At 38.1% G+C, this 21,227-nt stretch overlaps 1 protein-coding gene across 1 annotated transcript in view; it reads left to right on the top strand.

Annotated features, from left to right (window-relative positions):
• LOC126336288 (Down syndrome cell adhesion molecule-like protein Dscam2) overlaps positions 1-21,227 on the top strand; it is a 387,422-nt gene that overhangs the window by 84,879 nt on the left and 281,316 nt on the right. Inside the window, exons 6-7 of the mRNA XM_049999822.1 lie at positions 10,128-10,556; positions 10,668-10,906. Of these exons, the coding sequence (XP_049855779.1) occupies positions 10,128-10,556; positions 10,668-10,906 (668 nt within the window). The remainder of the gene's footprint in view (positions 1-10,127; positions 10,557-10,667; positions 10,907-21,227) is intronic.

Genomic DNA, 21,227 nt, shown 5'->3' with positions numbered 1-21,227 from the left:
ACACAAATTAAGAACAACAGTACCTTGAGGAGCTGGGAATATTAATAATGACACAGTTCCATGAGACTATGAACTAGGCATTGTCTAGACAAGCAGCAGGTGCAGTGAGTACAGGGTCCTACAAGGCTGGAGGCTCGTAGGAAGTAGACTGGTGAGGAGAAAGATGCTGTAATGACACTGTTTCGCATGGCAATGAGCTTGTGGGCATTCACAGCAAATACTGTGAAGCAGAGTGGCTGAGCAGCATCGGACGTGGATCAAGATGAGGGCATTGCAGCACCTTGCTGTCAGCAGGAGCAGCAGTGTTAACCTAAGGATGCATTGCACATTATCACATGAACACGTGGCCGTGCTGACGTAAATTAGTGCCTGTGACTGCAGCACTGTGTGCTGCAACTTGCACAACTCAGTGTCAAATCTGGTGCGCCCTGATACACTGGCACTTGTTAGCAGCTGTACTCAGTATTGCCTCTTCTTTATACAGACAAATGCAACAGTGAGGCAGGGGTCATACCTGGCCTGCAAAAGCTATACATAATGGTGGTAACTGAAACATGCAGCAGGCAGCTGTGCATACACTACACAAATGTCTTTAAAATAATATGTGCCAACACCAAAGCAAGATGTGGAGAATGACTTAAGGCAAACTGTCATTAGGAGTGAACAGCCCTTCCTCAGATTCAGTAGTAATTCTAACTATAGGTGCATAGTTTGAAAGGCCATAGACAAATTGTAAAATAATGTTCATTGCTTGTGAGAATGTCTTCTTATTTTAGAAGTGTGAAGAATTTATGTTTGAGAGACATTATCACTCAATTATACAGGACTGCTCTAAATGGATGTCTATTTTCAAAGTCTGACTTTTCCAAAGTATTGCATGTGCAAATATGATTGATGCTTGAGTAGAGCTGTAATTCACCAAGTTTGCACTTTGATCACCAGTTGGCATTATGTGTACAAGCCATGACAAAATGGCAACAAAGCAAGAAAAAAGTTTTTGTTTACTGGAATATGTGAGGTATTTATCTGTTGCAACAGTGCATTATGCATTGAGGATGATATATTGAAAAGAACTGTAATTTAAACAGAGAATTTTGTGTTGGTATTGGCAATTTAGGGCCACAGGCTGTCCCAGTAAACAGAAAAATACTGTTTGATGTGGTGTACCAAGTGTTGCTGGGGAGAGGGTGAGGGAAAGTTTCTATGTAGTTCAAAAAATGAATTCTCTGCACAAGCCTAAAGCTTGGAACACTGAAGCCAACTGTGCGGAAGATTTTGTGACAGCAGTTTCATTTCAAACCATACTGTCTGCAGCTCATGCAACAATCAGAACCGTAACATTATGGCAGATGACTTCAATTTTGAATCACAATGCAGAAAACACTTGAGGATAAACATTTTTGGCTCCAGGCTCATATTAATCTATGAAGCAACCTTCCATTTATCTGGAAAGATTGATCACTGTAATGTGAGAGTGTGGATTACTCAAAATCCTCATGAAATTGGGCCACATGAACAAGATTTGCTGAAGGCCAATGTTTGCTTTGCAGTGTCACAGATGAAGCTACAGTGAGGAGGCTGTGAAAGGTTCCTCTTACCTTGAGATATTACAATTTTGGTTGTTTCCACAACTGACTGTTCATTTCGAGTATTTCATATTCCAACAAGATGAGGCAACAGCCACATTGGAGCGTCAATGTTCGTCACTACCTAAATGATGAACTGTCGCATCACTTTATTGGGCATAGTGGTGAAAATAACATAGTATGTTCCCTTGGCCCCCAGGTATTTAATGCCTCAAAACTTTTTCATTTGCGAGTTCATTGAGGACATAGCATCACTGCCAACAACACATCAGTGCTGCTGTGATGACCATTTACAGGACATTGTTACATTAGGTAAAGGTATGGAACAAACTTGACCATTGATTGGACATGTATTGTGTGACCAGAGAGGACCTCCTAAAACATTTTTAGAGTGCAAATGCAAACATGGTGAGTTTACAGTTCTATTCATGCATCAATCATATTTATGCATGTAATATTTTGGAAAATATATAGGGAGCTCGGAAAGCAAATGAATTATTAATGGTGAGTTTATAGTTCTGTTCATGCATCAATCATATTTATGCATGTCAAACAATGGAAAATCTAGCATGGAATGTAACAATACCAGAGAGGGAAAGTTGCTACTCGCCATATAGCAGAGATGCCGAGTCATGATAGGCACAATAAAAAGATTCACACACTCATAGCTTTCGGCCATTAAGGCCTTTGTCAGCGTAGACACACATACACACACGCGCACGTGTGCGCGCGCACGCACACACGCACACACACACACACACACACACACACACACACACACACACACACACACACACACACACACAACTGTGGCCAAAAAAATAGTGGACCATCTTGTTGCTGAACACGCTGAGGGTGATGTGTGCTTGGAAACCCTTTACCACCTCCAAACCTAACAAAATCGGGGGATCAATCTCGCACCAGAGATAATACAGTTCCTGGATCAGAATAGAGTTTGGTTTCAAATTAAAGATATGATAATCTTGTTACGAACACCATGAATGCATAAAGACTGAAAATGTTAATCAACATCACACAGTGTACTGCCAGAAATGTGACCACCTTCCTTACAAGTTGATACACAATTTTGATCATGAACTGCCCTTGAACAGGAATGGTCTGATTTCCATAACTGACCAAATGACAATTTGTGGAGGAGAGAGCTGGTCAACCACTTGATATTTTTCGATGTTCATGAGGGACACAGAGGCCCCAGTGTTGACCGGGAAATGGAGCAGTTGTTGCTAAATCAAGAGCATAATGTAAATACCGCTGGTGACACTGATCTCATGGCCATGGAATGGTGTAACACTATGCAATTCTGTGAACTCTACACCCATGTCCGAGGCTCAGCCCCCAAAGGGATAGCTACAGTGGCCCGTGGCCACGTGGCCTTGTTTACAGTAAGCACACAGCATACCTGTGTGGGCAGGGTGCTGCTAGTATTCACAGAAACCGCCAGGACACAATGGCAAATGACAGCAGCAAACAGCAACATCCGATTGGAAACTAAATGATTTAGGGGGACAAATGGAGGATAATTAATGCTGTCGATGTTGTGCAAATGAGCACTCTGACACTTCATCCATGACATCTGCAAACCATTCAGACACAGCTTGTGACATTGCAAGAGCCATAATGATAGCTAAAACCTCCACTACCATTGGATCTTCTAAACACAATGTCTCCTGATGGACCACTCTGTTAAAGGCAGAATGAACAATGACATTACAAATCAGGGTCTTAGTAGTGTTGACAGTCAGCACACATGAAATTTACACTTCCTACTTAGCCCTTGGAGGTTAGCTACCCATGCTTAATAGAATTGTGCTTGTTTCTTTTGCTGCTGGTGGAACTCCATAGGTGAAACAATCATATAGGTGGATTTGCTTAAGATAATAAGCACTAAGCAAGGCACACATTACAGAAAATGACAACACTGATGGGTCTTTCAGTGGGGCAAGTTTTCGAAGCGAATGAAATGTTTCATATTCAGGCCATGACTAAAAAAAATCTATTTGCAATGTTTGATCCTCTACCTGAAATACTGCAGCAGGTGTTGCACATATGTGTCCCAATTTTCCTTTGTCTCTTGGAAAGCTGAGGGAAGACAAAACACTTCGGTGGTGGACTGCATGGGTGCACTGCCATACTATTAGTAAAGTAAAATGCGCATGACACATAAATAAAAGTAAACTTCTGATCTTCTGCCAGGTATCTTGAAATGTCGTATTGCGCAGGAGAGCTTCTGTAAAGTTTGGAAAGTAGGAGACGAGGGGTACCGGCAGAAGTAAAGCTGTGAGGATGGGGCATGAGTTGTGCTTGGGTAGCTCAGTTGGTAGAGCACTTGCCCGCTAAAGGCAGAGGTACGGCATACAGTTTTAATCTGGCACGAAGTTTCATACTGAAAAAATAAACTTCTTTAAAAACAACAGATTGCAACTAATTGAGGGTGTATATCTCGGAAGATTGGAGAAGAACCTGGGAATTTTTTCATCTGGATGAAGACCGGGAAAAAACTGGGAATCTTTTAGAATTTCTGGAATTTTTCAGTATTTTCATTTTTGTTTTTTTTAAAATTTTGATTGATAAGAACTGATACTCTAAGAAAGAATATTACTGTTTCCCAGTATTGCAGAATAATATTGCAGCAATAAAATATAACCAAGGGGGAAAAACCTAAGTTGCAAAGGAAATGCTCCATTTACAACCACAAAACACAGTGCACAAACAGAGAACTGTGTCAAAGGCTTTACGACAAAGACTGTACAATACTTAATAATAACAAACCACTTCCAATGAGGTCACGTCACAATAGTTTACATTAGGTTCATTGCAGCTGTTTCCAGTGGGTTCATGTGCATGTGCACTTCAGTCGCATTGAGCAGCCGGGTGCTTATCCAGAAAAAATTTTCTGGTGCCCAAGATGTCAACTCGCGCTTGTGAAGAACAGTCTGGGTTGTAGTGGGGAGCGGGTAGCCACCAAGTGAGCTGTGTTTACGTTACATGATTTTGCTGTTTCCTCTTCATTTCAAGCTCTCATGTCAAATAAAAACAAAACAGATTTCTGTGGCGCAGAGCTATCAAGTGAATCAAAATACATTGACATAATTATGGAAGGCTGAAATATGTTATTGGTTTCAGATTTCTGATTTTATTTTATTTCCATGTTTTTGGCATTCATGCATTAATCGCCTTGTAATGTAAGATCTCTAAATGCTTTGTATGTATGAACATACTGGCTTCCTATGTCATCGTACTCACCCATGCACAGTAATCTCTGTTTTCTGGTGCTCTCTGGCAATTGCTGAAATGAACCTATTTCTAACAGGTCATGGGAAAATATTGTGAATATTGGTTTCAAAAGTGATACTTTCAGAGTAATTTTTTTCTTTGCGCAAGAAGAATTCTGTTACTTGTGACAAGATTAGAAGGATTTCTTGATTCACAGAGCATTTGACTCTCACTTAAAACTTAACACTTTGAGGACCAACCAGTTAGAAGAATTTGAAGCCCAGTAGACTAGACATTTATGTCATTATTTAAAATTTTACTTGCACATTTGTGTGATGTAATCTTAAAAGTGTAACACACACAAAAACAAGCACTATACTTCGTGAAAGTTTAGATTTTGCTGTAGCTACACTACGTGCAATAATTTAAACCATTAACTTTTCCAGTTTGTGTGTTTGTGCTACTTAACAGTGATATTGCTACTGGCTGATGACATCATGTGTCCCATGCTCTGAATAACTGTTGTCATCAGCTGATGAGATCACATAACATGAGCTATGTTTGGCTCACAAAAGCACATCACAATCTCAACTTCAGTGCTTTGGAAACTAGCATGCTGCATTTGGTAGAATTTGAAGTTACATTTTTGTAATATGAAAATATGCAGTGTAAATGTGGCTGCACATCAAAGATCTTTCCAGAACATACTTTTTTTTTTTTCAAGTTTCGTTTTCTAAAGTGCTTGAAAGTTCTACAACGGTGTACAAAGCCTTAAACATTCAAAGGATCACTTTTGTTTTACAGTTCTGATGGAAAGTATGCTGTCACTTAACATGGAAAAAGTGTATTTTCACTGGAGAAAAAGTGTATTTTTAACTTGGAAGTCGGGGAAAAATCTCGGAAATTTTTTTCTCTTGTTGACGTACATATACTGTAATTCATTACAAATTACTTTCAGTGTCAATGCTTGGAGTTTTCTGATATGTCCAAAACGCACAAGAACTATTTGCTGTTAATACTAGAAGGAACAGAACATAAAATATGGGGATGAGATATACAATTCCTGTCAACAAGCAGTTATGAATAATTTTGCAATTTTTGGCCATAAGGCAGTCGTTCAAATGTTTGCAGTTGAGTGTGTTGATATCCGTAAACACTATTAACAGACATTTTTTAAATATTTATCAAAAAACAATTTTGGCAACTGAGTGTGCAAATATGCGAAAATGTGTCCTGGACAGACTACAGTGTGATCACAAAGCCCAGGAAATTCTTTCGTGTGCTGGATTGAAACCATTCAAGCTAGTTGCCCACCCATGGCTCACATAAAATGTTCAGCCACATAAAGGAGAGTGGCAACTTTCTTAGTGTTGCACGAAACATGCGTAGAAAGGGCCGTAGTGCAAATGGTGAACTCTTTCTTGGCGCAGCTCTTCAAACTAGGTAGCTCTTTGGCTGCACTTATTGGGGATTCAGGGCTTTCATTCCACCATTGATAACCTGACCCAGCTGGAGGCAGCTTTACACATGTATTCCTATATAAATAACACTTAGTACTTTTTTTAGTCATAAAAAGAATTTATGATCCCACATGGAGACATCAGGTTCGTCAAGGAGACTCCCAGGAATGTGTAGCTGCCAGAAGTTTCATTGTTGCATGTCTGTTAGTAATTGTTCGATCCTGTAGAACATTGCACCACACAGTTTGAAAATTTTGAGATTGCTGAGTTAGAAGAACAATGCATCTGCATTAAATTTTGTGTGAAACTTGGCCTGGAAGACACCATACAACAAAACATAATCTTTCCAGACCAAATACAGCTGTGATTCAGAATTCTGAGGACTTTTACAGGAGTCGTGAAATTTTACACATTCACAGCCCTCGTTCTTTTTCCAAAGGGGAAATTGAAGAATTATTTGAGCAGAAAAAAGAAGAATGGTCCAAACAAACTACTCCTGTGAAATGGATTCAGAAGACACAGTTTTGGATTCAAAGTGATGGGTGAACTCATATTGCAAGCACTTTAAAGAGCAAGAAAGAAGAAATTTCATTTATTCGGCCAACATCTCAGAAACAGCAAGATAATATTCAGATTCACAACCTGAGAAGGGGGATGTTTGTGGCATTTATGACTGTGACTGGTAGATTGCAGATATTATAGACACCAGTTATGAGTTAAACTAAATTATAGTGAACTTTATGCTACCACATGGATCAGCAGCTGGATATATGCCATGGCAACAATGCCATCAGTGCTCACTTCCTGTTCACTATGTGTTGAAGATTGTAAGTGCTCCAGTTCCTATTGGTTCAACAGGAAGGCATCACTCTATATCAAAGGAAGATACTGAAGCTGTGGAACAAATTTTTAGTTTATTGACTGGCTGATTTCAGTACAAAACAGAGTCCACAGAAGTTTTATAAACTGAAACCTTTTAAGTCTTTGGACCTTCAATATACATTTTGGAACCATTTAAAAAGTTTGATAAATGAGTCTCTAACTCATCTTTCAAAACTAAAATTATGTTAAATAAGGCTAGGTTTTGATTTTAATGAACCTGTTAAGTGATAATTTATTAACAAAACAGGTTTTATTTATGGCAAACATTTCAATTGTTTATAAAAACCTGTTCAGCCATAAGGTGGAAGCTCTCCTTTTAAGAGAATGTAGAACTATATGGTACCAATCAACAGAAAAAAAAATCAAAATTTTATGGATTGGCAGTTTTGAAAAAGAAAAAAATTTCCATAAATTATAAAAAAAATCAGAACTTTGACAGATAAGGCCAAATGGAGGATTTCCATGTAATTGTAAGGCAATTATCTTTCAAATAAAAAAGTCAACAACATATCTAGAACTGTTCCAGAGATACAGCGTTTTAAATTTTTTTCCAAAATTCACATCTTCAAATTGGTATGTGCAGTGTCATCTTTGAAGGGCTGTAGCCCCGAGCTGAATTTTTTTTGGAGAAAACAAAAAAAAAGTGAAACTTCCTGGCAGATTAAAACTGTGTGCTCGACCGAGACTCGAACTTAGGACCTTTGCCTTTCGCGGGCAAGTGCTCTACCATCTGAGCTACCGAAGCACGACTCACGCCGGGTCCTCACAGCCTTACTTCTGCCAGTATCTCATCTCCTACCTTCCAAACTTTACAGAAGCTCTCCTGCGAACCTTGCATAACTAGCACTCCTGAAAGAAAGGATATAGTGGAGACATGGCTTAGCCACAGCCTGGGGGATGTTTCCAGAATGAGATTTTCACTCTGCAGCTGAGTGTGCGCTGATATGAAACTTCCTGGCAGATTAAAACTGTGCTTCTGTAAAGTTGGAAGGTAGGAGACGAGGTACTGGCAGAAGTAAGGCTGTGAGGACCAGGTGTGAGTCGTGCTTCGGTAGCTCAGATGGTAGAGCACTTGCCCGCAAAAGGCAAAGGTCCCAAGTTCGAGTCTCGGTTGGGCACACAGTTTTAATCTGCCGGGAAGTTTCATATCAGCGCACACTCTGCTGCAGAGTGAAAATCTCATTCTGGGGAAAAAAGTGTTGCTTACCTAGTCCTTCATTTTAACGTATGCTAAATTAAATAACGTCTGAAAGTATGAAGGTCAGATTTTTTCCTAGCCTGCTTAAATTGATATGGACTATGCCAGCTCATCAGTTCATGTCAAATGTCAAAGCCGTACTGATAGTTTTCTTCGACTTTGAAGGATTACTTTATCTTGAATTCGTGCCATGGGGACAAACTGTTAATTGATGGTACTACCGGGTTTTGTTGCAATGTCTGTGAAAAAAATGGAGAAGGAAATGGCCTGAAATGTGGCAAGACAATTCATGGCTCTTGGACGGTGATCACACACCCCCACATCCATCCCTGTCGGTGGCTGACTTTTGCACAAAAAGTGAAATCATTGTGCTGCCTCATCCTCCGTATGCTCCAGACTTGGCCCCTGTGGACTTTTTTTAATGTCCAAAATTGAAAGCTCAGTTGAAAGGATGAAGATTTGCAACAGAGTATGTGGCAAGTTGGGGCAACCAACTGGTGCTGCAGCAGCCAATCAGGCTTGCACATTACATACCATAGCATGGTGTAAAGTGCCCCGCCGGGCTCGCCATGCCTGCTGCTAAGAAAGTGATTGCTTTTGGTGATACAACTGTGCAAAACGCCACTATCTCATTCGGGTTGCTACGGCAGACACGCTCTCGAGCTCGAGACTTCTTGAGCCCTCGGCTGTGATGAATTTCCGGCTGCCAAAAGAACGGTTATCACGTCTGCTTCACAGCCCTCACTCATCATTTGGGAAAGTAGGGACTAGAAACAAAGGACGGGAAGCTGCCACCTATTGGGGGAGTGCAGCATTTTATTTAAAATAGATGTTTTCCCATGACTTGGATCATCTCTTTCACTCTGTTTTGAGGGATGGCACAAAGAGCATCAAGAATCTTATGAAAGTCTGACAAACAAGCAGCAACCATAGATATTTCTAAAGAACACGTAGCAAAATATTTAGATGAGATCTGACATCTGTCACTGGTCACAGGTTGCTGCTATGCAGGTGATGGTTGCTGATGATTGCGTTGTACACCACAGTGAATAACAGCAACTGTGATCTCTTATTTTAATGGAATTATTGCTGAAAAGTTTTGTTGAGCTTTCTGTGGTAGAAAAGAACCTACACATTCTGTGTAGGTATTGTGATTATTAAGTAAATATTTCATGAAATTGCTTTCTATGGACATTCATGTTTAAATATTGCAAATGCTTCATATGCAGTAACACAAGCATATAGGGTAGCTACAATGTCACAACTGCTATGCCACTGATGTTGTCAGCAGTGGAAAACAAAACATAGTAACGAAGCAGTTAGGGGCCACAAACATTGTTTATTAGCATCATTTTTTCATTTACTTTCATTGAAGTGTTCATAATTTTCAATTTCAATTCTTTTTGAATATCTGCAACTTCCCTTATTATAAATAATAATGTGGATGTAGATAATTCTATTGTTGTTCTGAAGGATACATTTAAATGTGCACTGAAGACGAATCTAAATAATTTTGAGAGCTATAATTGTGGTTTGAAAATTTGCAGTGCAGTTTTTTATTCTAGATCAGGTCCACTGATTCAGCAGGTCGAATTTTGACCACAGGCAATACTAATCTGTGAAAGTATCCTGGATTCATCTGCGATGTTAACAATTACATTCTATCATTATTCTCATTTGGCAAGTTTTTTAGTAGCAAACAATCTGCAATTAACTGGAAATGTCTCTGTTGACTACTAGAAAATATTTATCAAATTACTGTTTCAGTACCAGCAAGATTTAGTACGGCACACCAGAATGTGACGGCTTTGAAAGGTGACACAGCAATTCTTGATTGCACAGCTGAAGGAGATAAGCCAGTTTCAATTACTTGGTTTAGTAATGGACAGCAGTTTGACAGAAAACTATACTCACATATCATATTGAAGGAAGAGGAATCAGAAAATGGAACATCTTCAAGACTGATTGTCCACAATCTTCAAAGGAAAGATACTACTACTTTTGAATGTGTGGCTTCAAACGAGTATGGAAGTGACCAGATGGAAGTAAAATTGATAGTACAAGAGCCACCAGAACCACCAATAAATGCCCATGTAAATAATTTTACCAGTCGCTCACTAAAACTGAGTTGGAAAGAGCCATATGATGGAAACAGTGCCATTACATCATACATCATCCAGTATAAAAATATGTCAGGTATGTTTGTTCTGTAGTAATTCTCTGTTGTTTGACACAAATGTATCTTTATTGATATATGCTTATCTCAGAAACAGCGTAATTCCTAGCAGTGTCTACGCATGTTGACAGTGCCATGGAGCCTCGATGTACCACAGATTGAGGTGGATGGACTCCAGCAGGTAGCCTCGTTGAGTGACCTCATGCCAGCACATGTATATAACATAAGAGTTCTTGCTGTAAATGATGTTGGGGCATCTAACTATAGTAATATTCTCACAGTAACGACAAAGGAGGAAGTTCCTGAGGCCCCACCAAGAGATGTCAGAGTTAAAATGAAAGATTCAGAGACTCTGCTTGTAAGTTGGAAGGTAAAAACAGTAAGCATAGTACTTTAAAATTAGAAGGAAAATAATATCCTTTAAACTGTGCTCCACAGGTTCTGTTCGTTTTATGGAAATCATCTTTATACCATCAAAAGCTGCTGTAACACTGTAGAATCAATTGTACTTGGCGTATGACAATACATTGCCTAGCACACAGTTACTCCAAGATACACTGAAGCACCAAAGAAACTGGTATAGGCGTGCAAATTCAAATGCAGAGACATGTAAACAGGCACAATATGGCACTGCGGCCTGCCTACATAAGACAACAAATGTCTGGTGCATTTGTTAGATCAGTTACTGCTGCTCCAATGACAGATTATAAAGATATCTGAAAGCATGTGTGATGTCACAGCGGGGACTGCTGCGGACCTTGGAGCAAGCCTATGAACACCGAACTGGGAACACTGACTGCGCTGGGCTGACCAGACGTCTCGGCTTTCACATAAATGTCCCGGTGTCTCAAGATAGCCACCCTGGACTCGTAATTGTTCCATTTTTAATCGAGAAAGAAAATGCATGCAGTAACATTTCTTACTTAATTAAAAATTATGAGAATTAAATTCCCTAGTAGTAGGATGTTAGAGATTGATGTATTTCACAATATTTACTGTATTAATAACAAAATACCTTCTTTTTAACGAGGAACTGCTAAAACCAATCCATTCATTCTTCTGATAAATTCTACTAAGGTAAATCTTAAGAAGATAAATTATTTACAGTTTAGTAATATTTACATTTCCCATCCCAATTCACAAATTGAAGATACACTCTTGAGTTCTTCAAGTGTAGCATCATCATGGACCTATTATCAGCTTCAAAATATCACAGTACCTGGCAAGAAAAGAAAGAGTAAGATGTAGCTGCAGTAATGAAGTTAAGTGTAAACTATAAACAAAAGTGTCCTGCTTTTTTTCTCTTTGAAATCTGATCAGCGCAGAATGTGAGCGCTTACCTTTAGTCATCATCAGGTAGCACAGCTACTCCTTCCAGTTCTCCATCATCTTCAGAGCTAGAATCACAGTAATCAGTTCCGCTATCACTGTCTGCACCACCTAAATCTATGATTATTTTATCTGTTTCATTGTTGATCAATATTTCTTTCTGCATGTATTCCTGCTCAATATTTGCTCATGGATTTAAATTTCTCCTCACACAAATTTTTCACAGATGTTACATTGCAGAGAACATACCTAGAAGCTACCCAACCTTTTACAATCAACCAAATATTTTCTATCGGATTTAATTCTGGATGGTAAGGAGGAATGTGTAAGGCAACCAACATTTTCAAGGATTTTACTTACAGAACACTCAACGGTCATTGCCTTGGTTCTTCGAACGATCTCATAGAGAACGGACTTCAGCATGTCATCTGAGAATGGGTTACGTTTCTTTGTTAGCAACTTTCTGATATTGTCTTTAGTTGAGTGAGATGTTGGGGCTTTGTTTATTTTAACATCGTGATATAATGCATTGTCGAGAACTATTACAGAACTAGATTTCAAATTGGGAATCAGCTTGTCTGTCAACCATTTCTCATAATTTTGTTGGTTCATTTGCTTGTGGTAATCTTCCGTTGCTTGATTTGACTTACACATAACAAGCACATTAGGAATAAAGCCATTTTCTCTGCCTGCATGAGTTGTTATTAGGCATTGTCCCTTTGATACTGGTTTGAGGAGACCATGAGCAGTATTATCATTCTATGATTTCCCTGATACATGTGACCATAAAGTAAAAGTTTCATCAATGTAAACAATGTCTCTGTTTGCTTCCCTACAGTATCAGCCTACTTGATTTTTTTTTTTTTTCCCAGCGGAAAAACGAATTTCTTTAGTAGCCGTTTTACACTAATGTTGTTACCTTGAAAGTCTACTGCTTCTTTCATCTTCTGTTTAATTCCTTCCACTGTAGGCACATGTTTCTCAGCCAGATAAAAGATGTTAACAATTCTCCTAACAACAGCCTCATCAAAACTGTCAACATCTATAATTCTTTTTCATTTACGTTTCTTATCTGACAATTCAAATTTCCTTCTCCTGTAATGTTGCCTTCCCTTTTAATTTTCTGGATAGTGCTAAAAAAAATCCTGCAAGAACAGGCCCAATGACAACTGAAGAGAATTGTTCAGCCTAACAGAAGTGAAGCCCTTACGCAAATTTCTGCAATTTTCAATGCTGGGCCATCAACAAATGTCAGCTCACAAACCATTTAATGAAACATCATTGATGTGGGCTTTCCCAGCCAAAGGCCCATTCATGTACCCTTGATGACTCCACGACACACAGCTTTAAGCCTTCTCTCGGCCCATCAACACCGACATTGGTCTGTTGATGACTGGGAACATGTTTCCTGGTTGGACAAGTCTTGTTTCAAATTGTATTGAGCGGATGGACGTGTACAGGTATCTAAACAATCTAATGAATCCATGGACCCTGCACATCAGCAGGGGACTATTCAAGTTGGTGGAGGCTCTGTAATGGTATGGAGCGTGTGCAGTTGGAGTGTTATGGGACCCCTGATATGTCTAGATCTTACTCTGGTAGGTGACATGTGCGTAACTATCCTATCTGATCACCTGTACCCATTCATGTCCATTGTATATTCCGACAGACTTGGGTAATTCCAGCAGGACAATGCGACGCCCCACACATCCAGAATTGATACAGAGTGGCTCCAGGAACATTCTTGTGAGCTTAAACACTTCGCTGGCCACCAAACTACCATACATGAACATTGCTGAGCATATCTGGGATGCTTTGTAACCTGCCTTGTATTCTTACAGATTTATGGTGTCAGTTCCCTCCAGCACTACTTCAGACACTAGTTGAGTCCATGCCATGTTGTGTTGCAGTACTTCTGGATGCTTGCAGGGGCCGTTCACGTATATTAGGCAGGTGCGCCAGTTTCTTTGGCTCTTCAGTGTATGTTCTTATATTTTATACATATATATTAATGTGGCACAATAAAAGACACACACACACACACACACACACACACACACACACACACACACACACAGTGAGAGAGAGAGAGAGAGAGAGAGAGAGAGAGAGAGATGCCATTAAAGAACATATCCAATTGATCACTTAATCTTGATGGACAGAATATCATTTTTCTAAGCTCATTTATGTATTTGAGGTAACAGTGGTAATGACAGACAAGTTGTTTATAAGACCTTGAGTTTTAAGATGATGTCTGACTAGTTAGAGCAGAATGAACTTCTTTTTAATGGAATCTTTTTGTGGTATAAAATATGAATTTTGTTTAAGGGCTTTAATATTGAGTGAGACACACTAGTTTGTAAGGCCCGACACTGTCAGGTGAAAGAAATATAGTAATCTGCATTATTTGTTAAAAATTCTTAATAGTCTTGATCACAATAAAAAATAAAATAACAATTTTCTTGTGTACATAGTTCCGCGTAGTCTGCACGCATACAAGTTTATCAATAGAGCGCGCTCCGCTAAGCACAACAGCGCAGGCGCAGCGCTTGTCCGTCTCCACATACGAGATGGCACTGTCTTAGAGACGGAACAAATTCTGCTTCCGCCGATCCGCGTATTAATATGTAACACAGCCAATGAGATTGCTGCTAACATAGAACCTTTTCTCCTCACAGATCACACTCGCGCAGTGATACCTCAACGTGTTAGGTATTATAACGAGTGTACAGACCTCTGATTAGTCAGTCTGCATTAGTCTGTACCAGTACATAGTCAAGTTTCAGTCTGCACCTAATAAGATTACCATATTCCTGTACATAGCCATGAAGATAAATGAATAGACACTATGTCAAGTATCCGAGGTATGTGAGAAAAAGATTAATGTACCAAGACCAAAGGAACTTAAGATAGTCAATTGTAAATAGCATCCAGAACCAAGTTAAGTTATTTCTATGCCTTTTATTATTTTAATAAATGTGTGTGAAAATTAATCAAGTTCTGTTTAAAGTTGGTCACGGTCAGTCTGCTACTCTAAGCATGCAAGTGGCATTTCTATCATCTGACCTAACAGCAGAAGATAAACACGCCACGATAAGACCACGGGACATATTGCTGACTGTCGCCTACTTTGCTAGAGCGACAAGTCAAATAATCTGATGGTGTGTGTACCGAAGGTCTTACAGTACGCACACCACAAATTTGCTGGTTACAGGATTTTGTTGATTAACAACAATCTTTAGATTTATGAAAATAAACAGAAGATTTCCTTACAGATATTGTGAGCTTAACAATTTTGAAAAGAAAACATACATTATTTAAAGAGTATTAAAACATAAATTAATAAGGATTGTACCATGCTTACTAAAGGATCAGAATCTGTGTACCATGTTGACCACAACGTCATTGTTACAAAGTGTAACTGAGATCTTTGGCAATGAACTGGAAGTTACCTTTCAGTTACTGTGAACATTTACAACCTTTAAAACATATACTACTTATAAAACTATTAAAACACGAAAATAAAAAAAGGAATCTGTACGTAAGTTCAATGCTGGCCATCAGTGTTGCTAAGTGTAACATGTCACTAGTAGAACAATGGGCAAAGCATGACTCTCAGTGTTAAAAACCATCACAAGCTTTGCTCTTTATGTGTTTGTTTACATCGACCATAGTAGAAGACTAAATTCTGAACGTGCTTGTACATGTCCACCAAATGCGTGCCCAGTGATTGATCATCTGATTGTTTTAAATGTTAACAGCCACCCTTTCACCAACTTTTTAATACTGGCTTGTTACACTTAGCAACAGTTATGTGCATGGTACTTCAGTACAGATTCCAGTAAGTAAAAACGTGTTTTACTATAGCAAGTTTGTTCACCTGGTCATCATTTGCAGCAAGGACAGAGATATTCATTTTGTAAGTAAAGCCTGAATTTTTCTGGATACAATGTATGTTATTTGTTCCAGGTATGTTCTCACTTGTACTTCAAAGCACCTTCAGTAGATTCTAGTTTTCTCTTGATATGCACTATTTGTAGATTATAAAACAATTCATGTCTCATTTTTACATAAATAAGTGATTACTTAACAGTTTTTCGAGGTTTTGATTTACGTGTGAATTTCCTCTCATCTTGTCACATGCTGTAAGTCACACTATAACTTCACTTAATGAAGCATAAGCACATATTCACTTTAAGAAATATTTTCATCATGATTTTCATTTTTGTTGCACTATTTTCTGTGGAGCCCCATTATTCTTTTGTCACCGATTGAAGATATTTTACCGAAAAATATGATTTAAAGTCATAATTACATGTGTTCACTTTATGTCTCTTCCTGTTTGATTTGTATATGTACATGTTGCTGTCATAACAAAATATATGATAAACTAATATCTGTTCATTTCTGTTCTCTTTATATGAGCTGCTGAAACCCAAAGTGGTCTAAGTCAAAAAAATTTAGTTTTTGAGTTATACCGCTCAGTTTATTCTCAATGCAGTGAAATTTGTTGTAGAGAAGTTGTATAATGATAACTCCGACCGGAGCCACTTGAACGCAACAAATGCATTCTTCTTCTCACACCAGAGTGAAGAGCGCATTTGTGGGGCAGTGGTATAAGTCCTTTTGACCATGTGGTCATGTTGTTCTGTGTTGTTTTGCATGTTTGTTTACACTCTAAAATCAAACAGGCATTGGAACTGTTTACACTCTAAAATCAAACAGGCATTGGAACCGTGCTAGTAAATGTTAGTATCATTTTCTTTCTTCAGATTTGTATTATCCAGATGTTATTTAAACAGAAATTGTCTTTATAAGGTGTTGGTGACTATGACCTGCTAAAATTCCCAGAATCTCTGAATACCTTCTCTCAATTAAATTGCACGTGGTCCAATTCTGTGTCCCATGTCACTTTCCTTGATGTTAATCTTGTTCTCACCGAAGGCCAGTTACACGCTTCTGTCCACTTTAAACCTACCAACAAACAACAGTACTTGCATTTTGACAGTTGCCATCCTTCCCATATCAAAAGTGGACTCCCATACAGTCTTTTCATCTGAGGCAAATGTATTTGTTTGGATGCAGGCTCTCCAGTCATTTTCCTTCACTCCCCTTAACCCTTCTTCCTAAAGAAGGAGCCACTGGCTCCGAGAGCTTTCCAATTACAATAGTCTTTTATGTGCGTGTTCTGCTGTCACTTGGCGAGTAGATTTTTTATTTATTCAATTAAGTAATTGGTTGTTTTTGTTGTTATATTAACACTTTGTACTTTGTTTGATCTATTCACAAAATGATTTGAACAGAATATTCACATCCCAGATGAGGAATTTTATTTACTGGACTGTAAGTTTATGATGTCTGAGATTTCTTTTCTATTCATTTTTTTTTTAAATTATGTATTCTGTCTATGGAAGTTTTGCAAATGCTATTCTTGTTTCCTTAAAATTTATGACACAGTTTGAGTTAAATTATAAAAAAAATAGTAATTGTGAGACAGGAGAACACAGTTCACAGTATGCTAAGCAGGTCAATATGTATATGAAAAAATATTATTAATACTATGGCTTCATCTTTAAAGAGTGACACCAGTCCTGAACATCCTCCATTTCAAGCATCAGAATTAACACAGATCACTATGCTAGAAAATCGATGTCAGCATCCTGAAGGGGTAACAGGACCCTCCTCACCAACTGCCGAATTAGGATATCAAACTGATGTTCCTGAAACTTAAACAATATGCAACACAACATGAGATCCACTGCCTAGAAACGAAAACAAGGATAAAGGATGCATTGGAATCAGGAAAAAATGTAAATGTCAACCTCAAAGTCACAAGAAACAGTTGGCAACTACAAAGAAAAACCTAGGAGAATCTTATATATTAACCAAAAGGAAACATTTTGAAGCAAAGAAATTCAGTGGGAAAGATTGTGGTTGATGTAAGAAATGTGTGACTGCTAAGTACTGGTGATAGGTTTGCTTTGTTTGAAGTATTTTGGGGTTTGAGAAACTTTAGAAAAAACAGAATGCTTACTCTGCAGACTGGTGAAACATGTTCATGTTCAACAGCTGTGACCAAGTGATAATGAAGGCAAGTGCAAGGGACCAAAATCAGTTATGTACAAATGCTTTGTGACTGTAAAAACAGAAAGCATTCTTGAAGCATTCTTATATACAAACATTTTTTATTTGATACCTTTTCCATTTCCAATGATTGATCAACTTTAGCACTAAAGAAAGAAGAGGGACAAACACCTGGAGAGGATTAGGCAAGGAAGAATATTCCAAAAAACAAAATTCCCAAGGATGTTGTCAACATAGTAGTGGACCACATTGAATGTTTCCTATCTTACGAAAGTCACTACACTAGTGTACACAACCCTAATAGAAATTATCTCAGCCCTGATCTCAATGTTAAGATCATGTAAGAACGTTACAAAGAATTCTACACTAAGAAACAGGTTCCAGAAAGAAGTGTAGTGAAGGAAACTTTATATAATTCTGTTCTCAGTGAGAGATCCAACTTTTCATTCTGTGCCCCAGTGAAAGATACCTGTGCTACATGTGTGTCCTTAAAGTTGAGACCTGTGACACAGAAGAACCACTTAAAGTACTATTACTGCACAAACAAAATGAACATTAGAGAACAGCAGAAATAGCAGGGGAGTGTTTCGCTGAGAACACATAACTCATCTCAAGGAAATGTGAATAACATAACCTTAACTTTTGATCTTCAGAAAATGCTCCCTTTCCCTAAGTAATCAACATCCAAAGCTTATTATTTGAGGAACGTTAGTGGCAGTCATGATTTCAAAATGGACAGTGGGTTTATGTACATATGGGACGAGACTTCCTCATAGAAAGGCTCCCAAGAAGTAGGTTTCTGCCTTCTAGGGCATGTAGAACTCAGTGCTCATCACGTAATAACATACAGTGATGCAGCAACTGGGCAAAATCAGATCAATTAATTTGGATAGAGATTGTCTGGATGACTGGTATAATGTCATTCAAAAAGCAAGGAGGAAACAACCCTTTACCATTTCTAGAAAGGATCTTAAAGATATTTTTCTCAACAAACTATCTAGAAAATAGTGTAACATCTAGAAAGAATAACATGTAAAATCAAAAGATCAATTGGATTCACATTTGATGGCTTAATTTCCAGAATGAATGCCCACATCTCGTTTTATACGAAGAATCTTTTGATGCAGTCCCTTTTAAAATTTGGGATAATACAACTTCACATTGCGCTCGTGGCCACCCTTGCTTGTCTAGTGTTCAACTCATTCCTCTCAACAATGCTGTGTGACCTGTCACCAAATCAAAAAGGAGAGACAATAGGACACTTCTCACATACATCCCTCCAGCTTTCTTCAACCAACTGACAACTGCAAGTTTGGCTCCAGAATCTGGATTTGGACATGTTGCCTCTTCAGCATAGGAAGATGATGTAGATGGTGAAATTGAGTAAACAAACATGTTCCATTGTAAAGATGCTTGAAATATCAGCATGACAAGAATTAAACTCAAAGATATTCCAGCATTTAGAAACAACAATTTATTTATAATCTGCAGGTGAAAGCACTGCTGAACAACTAGACAGACTCAGTAGGTAGCATTCTAGTAATAATGCAATTATTTTTAGCTCAGTTTGTGAGAGAAAAGTGCATAAAGGGAGCAGTAAGTGCAGACATACATTTCCTGAATCACATGATCTTTATGTTTTATAAATAAATTGCAATTACAGAGATTAAAAAGGTAGCATATTCCTTCTTAGGTACTCAACTTCACCTAGACGTTTATATGAGGAGTTGTACAACTCTTGATTTACATCACTTTATCTTTCAGTATGAGTAAATTGCTGAGAGGGAAAGTGATTTAAACTTTTAGGAACTATAAAAAGGAAATTAAAGAAGTGATACTCCAACTTTTAGGAACTATAGAAAGGAATTAAAAATGTCTATAGAAAAAGTACTTATAATATTGCATTGGTACATTTCATCAAATGAATCATAAATTATTGTGAAGCATGAATTTACATTAAATGAAAACCAAAATCTCTCATTTCTCAGAATTGGGAAAAATTTCGTTATACCACTTTGGCTCTCAGTACCCATTTGTGTGTGGAGTATGGGGAAGGGGGGTTAGTCATGAGAGTTGTAGAAAGTTGAGTGTGTATGTAATGCCTGTTGGAGAGTGGTTGAAAGTTTTGGTGTTCATTTGATATGAGTCTTCGTTTATATGTTTTGTGAAGGGGTTCAAAGAACAGCAAGTGGAAAGGGGTTTGGTGGTCTTATTATGGTAATAATCCGCTGTTGGAGTGTTACATTATTATTTTATAAGTTAATGCAAACATTGAGCTGTCTGTCATGTGTACTTGATCATTGAACAGGATCTTATTTCTTGCTTAGGTTTTCTGTATGTGATAATTTTCTTTCAGGGTTAGGAGGTTTTTATTGTTGATTCTAATTATTTTAATGTCTTCTATAGAGGCTGGATAGTGACTGTGTTGTCTCGGGTGTTCTGCAGATGTGGAGTGTTTAGTCCCATAGTTTCAGGATGTCATATGCTCTGTGTACCTGATACCAAACAGATGAGAGCCTGGAAGTGTGGACAAACCACTCCACCTTTGCAGAACACCTGAGAGAGCACAATCACTGGCTGATCACTCTAGAAGAAGGCATGAAAATAATTAGAATCAACAATAAAAAACACCTCCTAACCCTGCAAGAAAATAACCACATACAAATAAACCAAAGCAGAAAAGAAAACTGTGTGGATTTCACCAGTTATTAAAAAATCACAGATGTGAACTTAAAAGTCATAAAAAATTGAAAGTGGTATCTGGATACAAGTTAACTGAGCTATTTTCGTACATGGTAAAACCATAAATTTACATTCAAATGACACGTTCTGGAGAGATCATCTATTGTGCTCACATGGAAAAAAGCAACATGTTGGATCAAACCAAAAACATCACAGCAGCTAAGTGGTTAAACGATAAGCTTAAATGTGGACATGTGCTTGTGACAAATCTTGTCATCATTACTGTTATTGTTTCTTACAAGTTGCACTTCATTTTCTTGCTTCTCTTAAAGTGTTATTTGAGGCTTGATGAGAGAAACAGAGACGTGACAAAAATAGTTTACTTCCCCAATTGACGTTACAAGCTTATTAGAAGTTGGCTCAGTGAATTTTTGTACACTCTGTAAAATGTAAATATGAAAGAAAACTCGGGTGCTACAGTTTTGCTTCATGCCCTTTATCACTGCAGCCAATCATTACGATCTACAATGTGTGGTGCAAAGTATATACATGAGTAGTGTATGTAGTTGTTGCAACTGTATTATGTCGGATTTGAA

Source organism: Schistocerca gregaria, chromosome 2 (assembly GCF_023897955.1).
Source record: "Schistocerca gregaria isolate iqSchGreg1 chromosome 2, iqSchGreg1.2, whole genome shotgun sequence".
NCBI lineage: Eukaryota > Metazoa > Arthropoda > Insecta > Orthoptera > Acrididae > Schistocerca > Schistocerca gregaria.
This window is presented reverse-complemented; position numbering and strand designations above follow the sequence as displayed.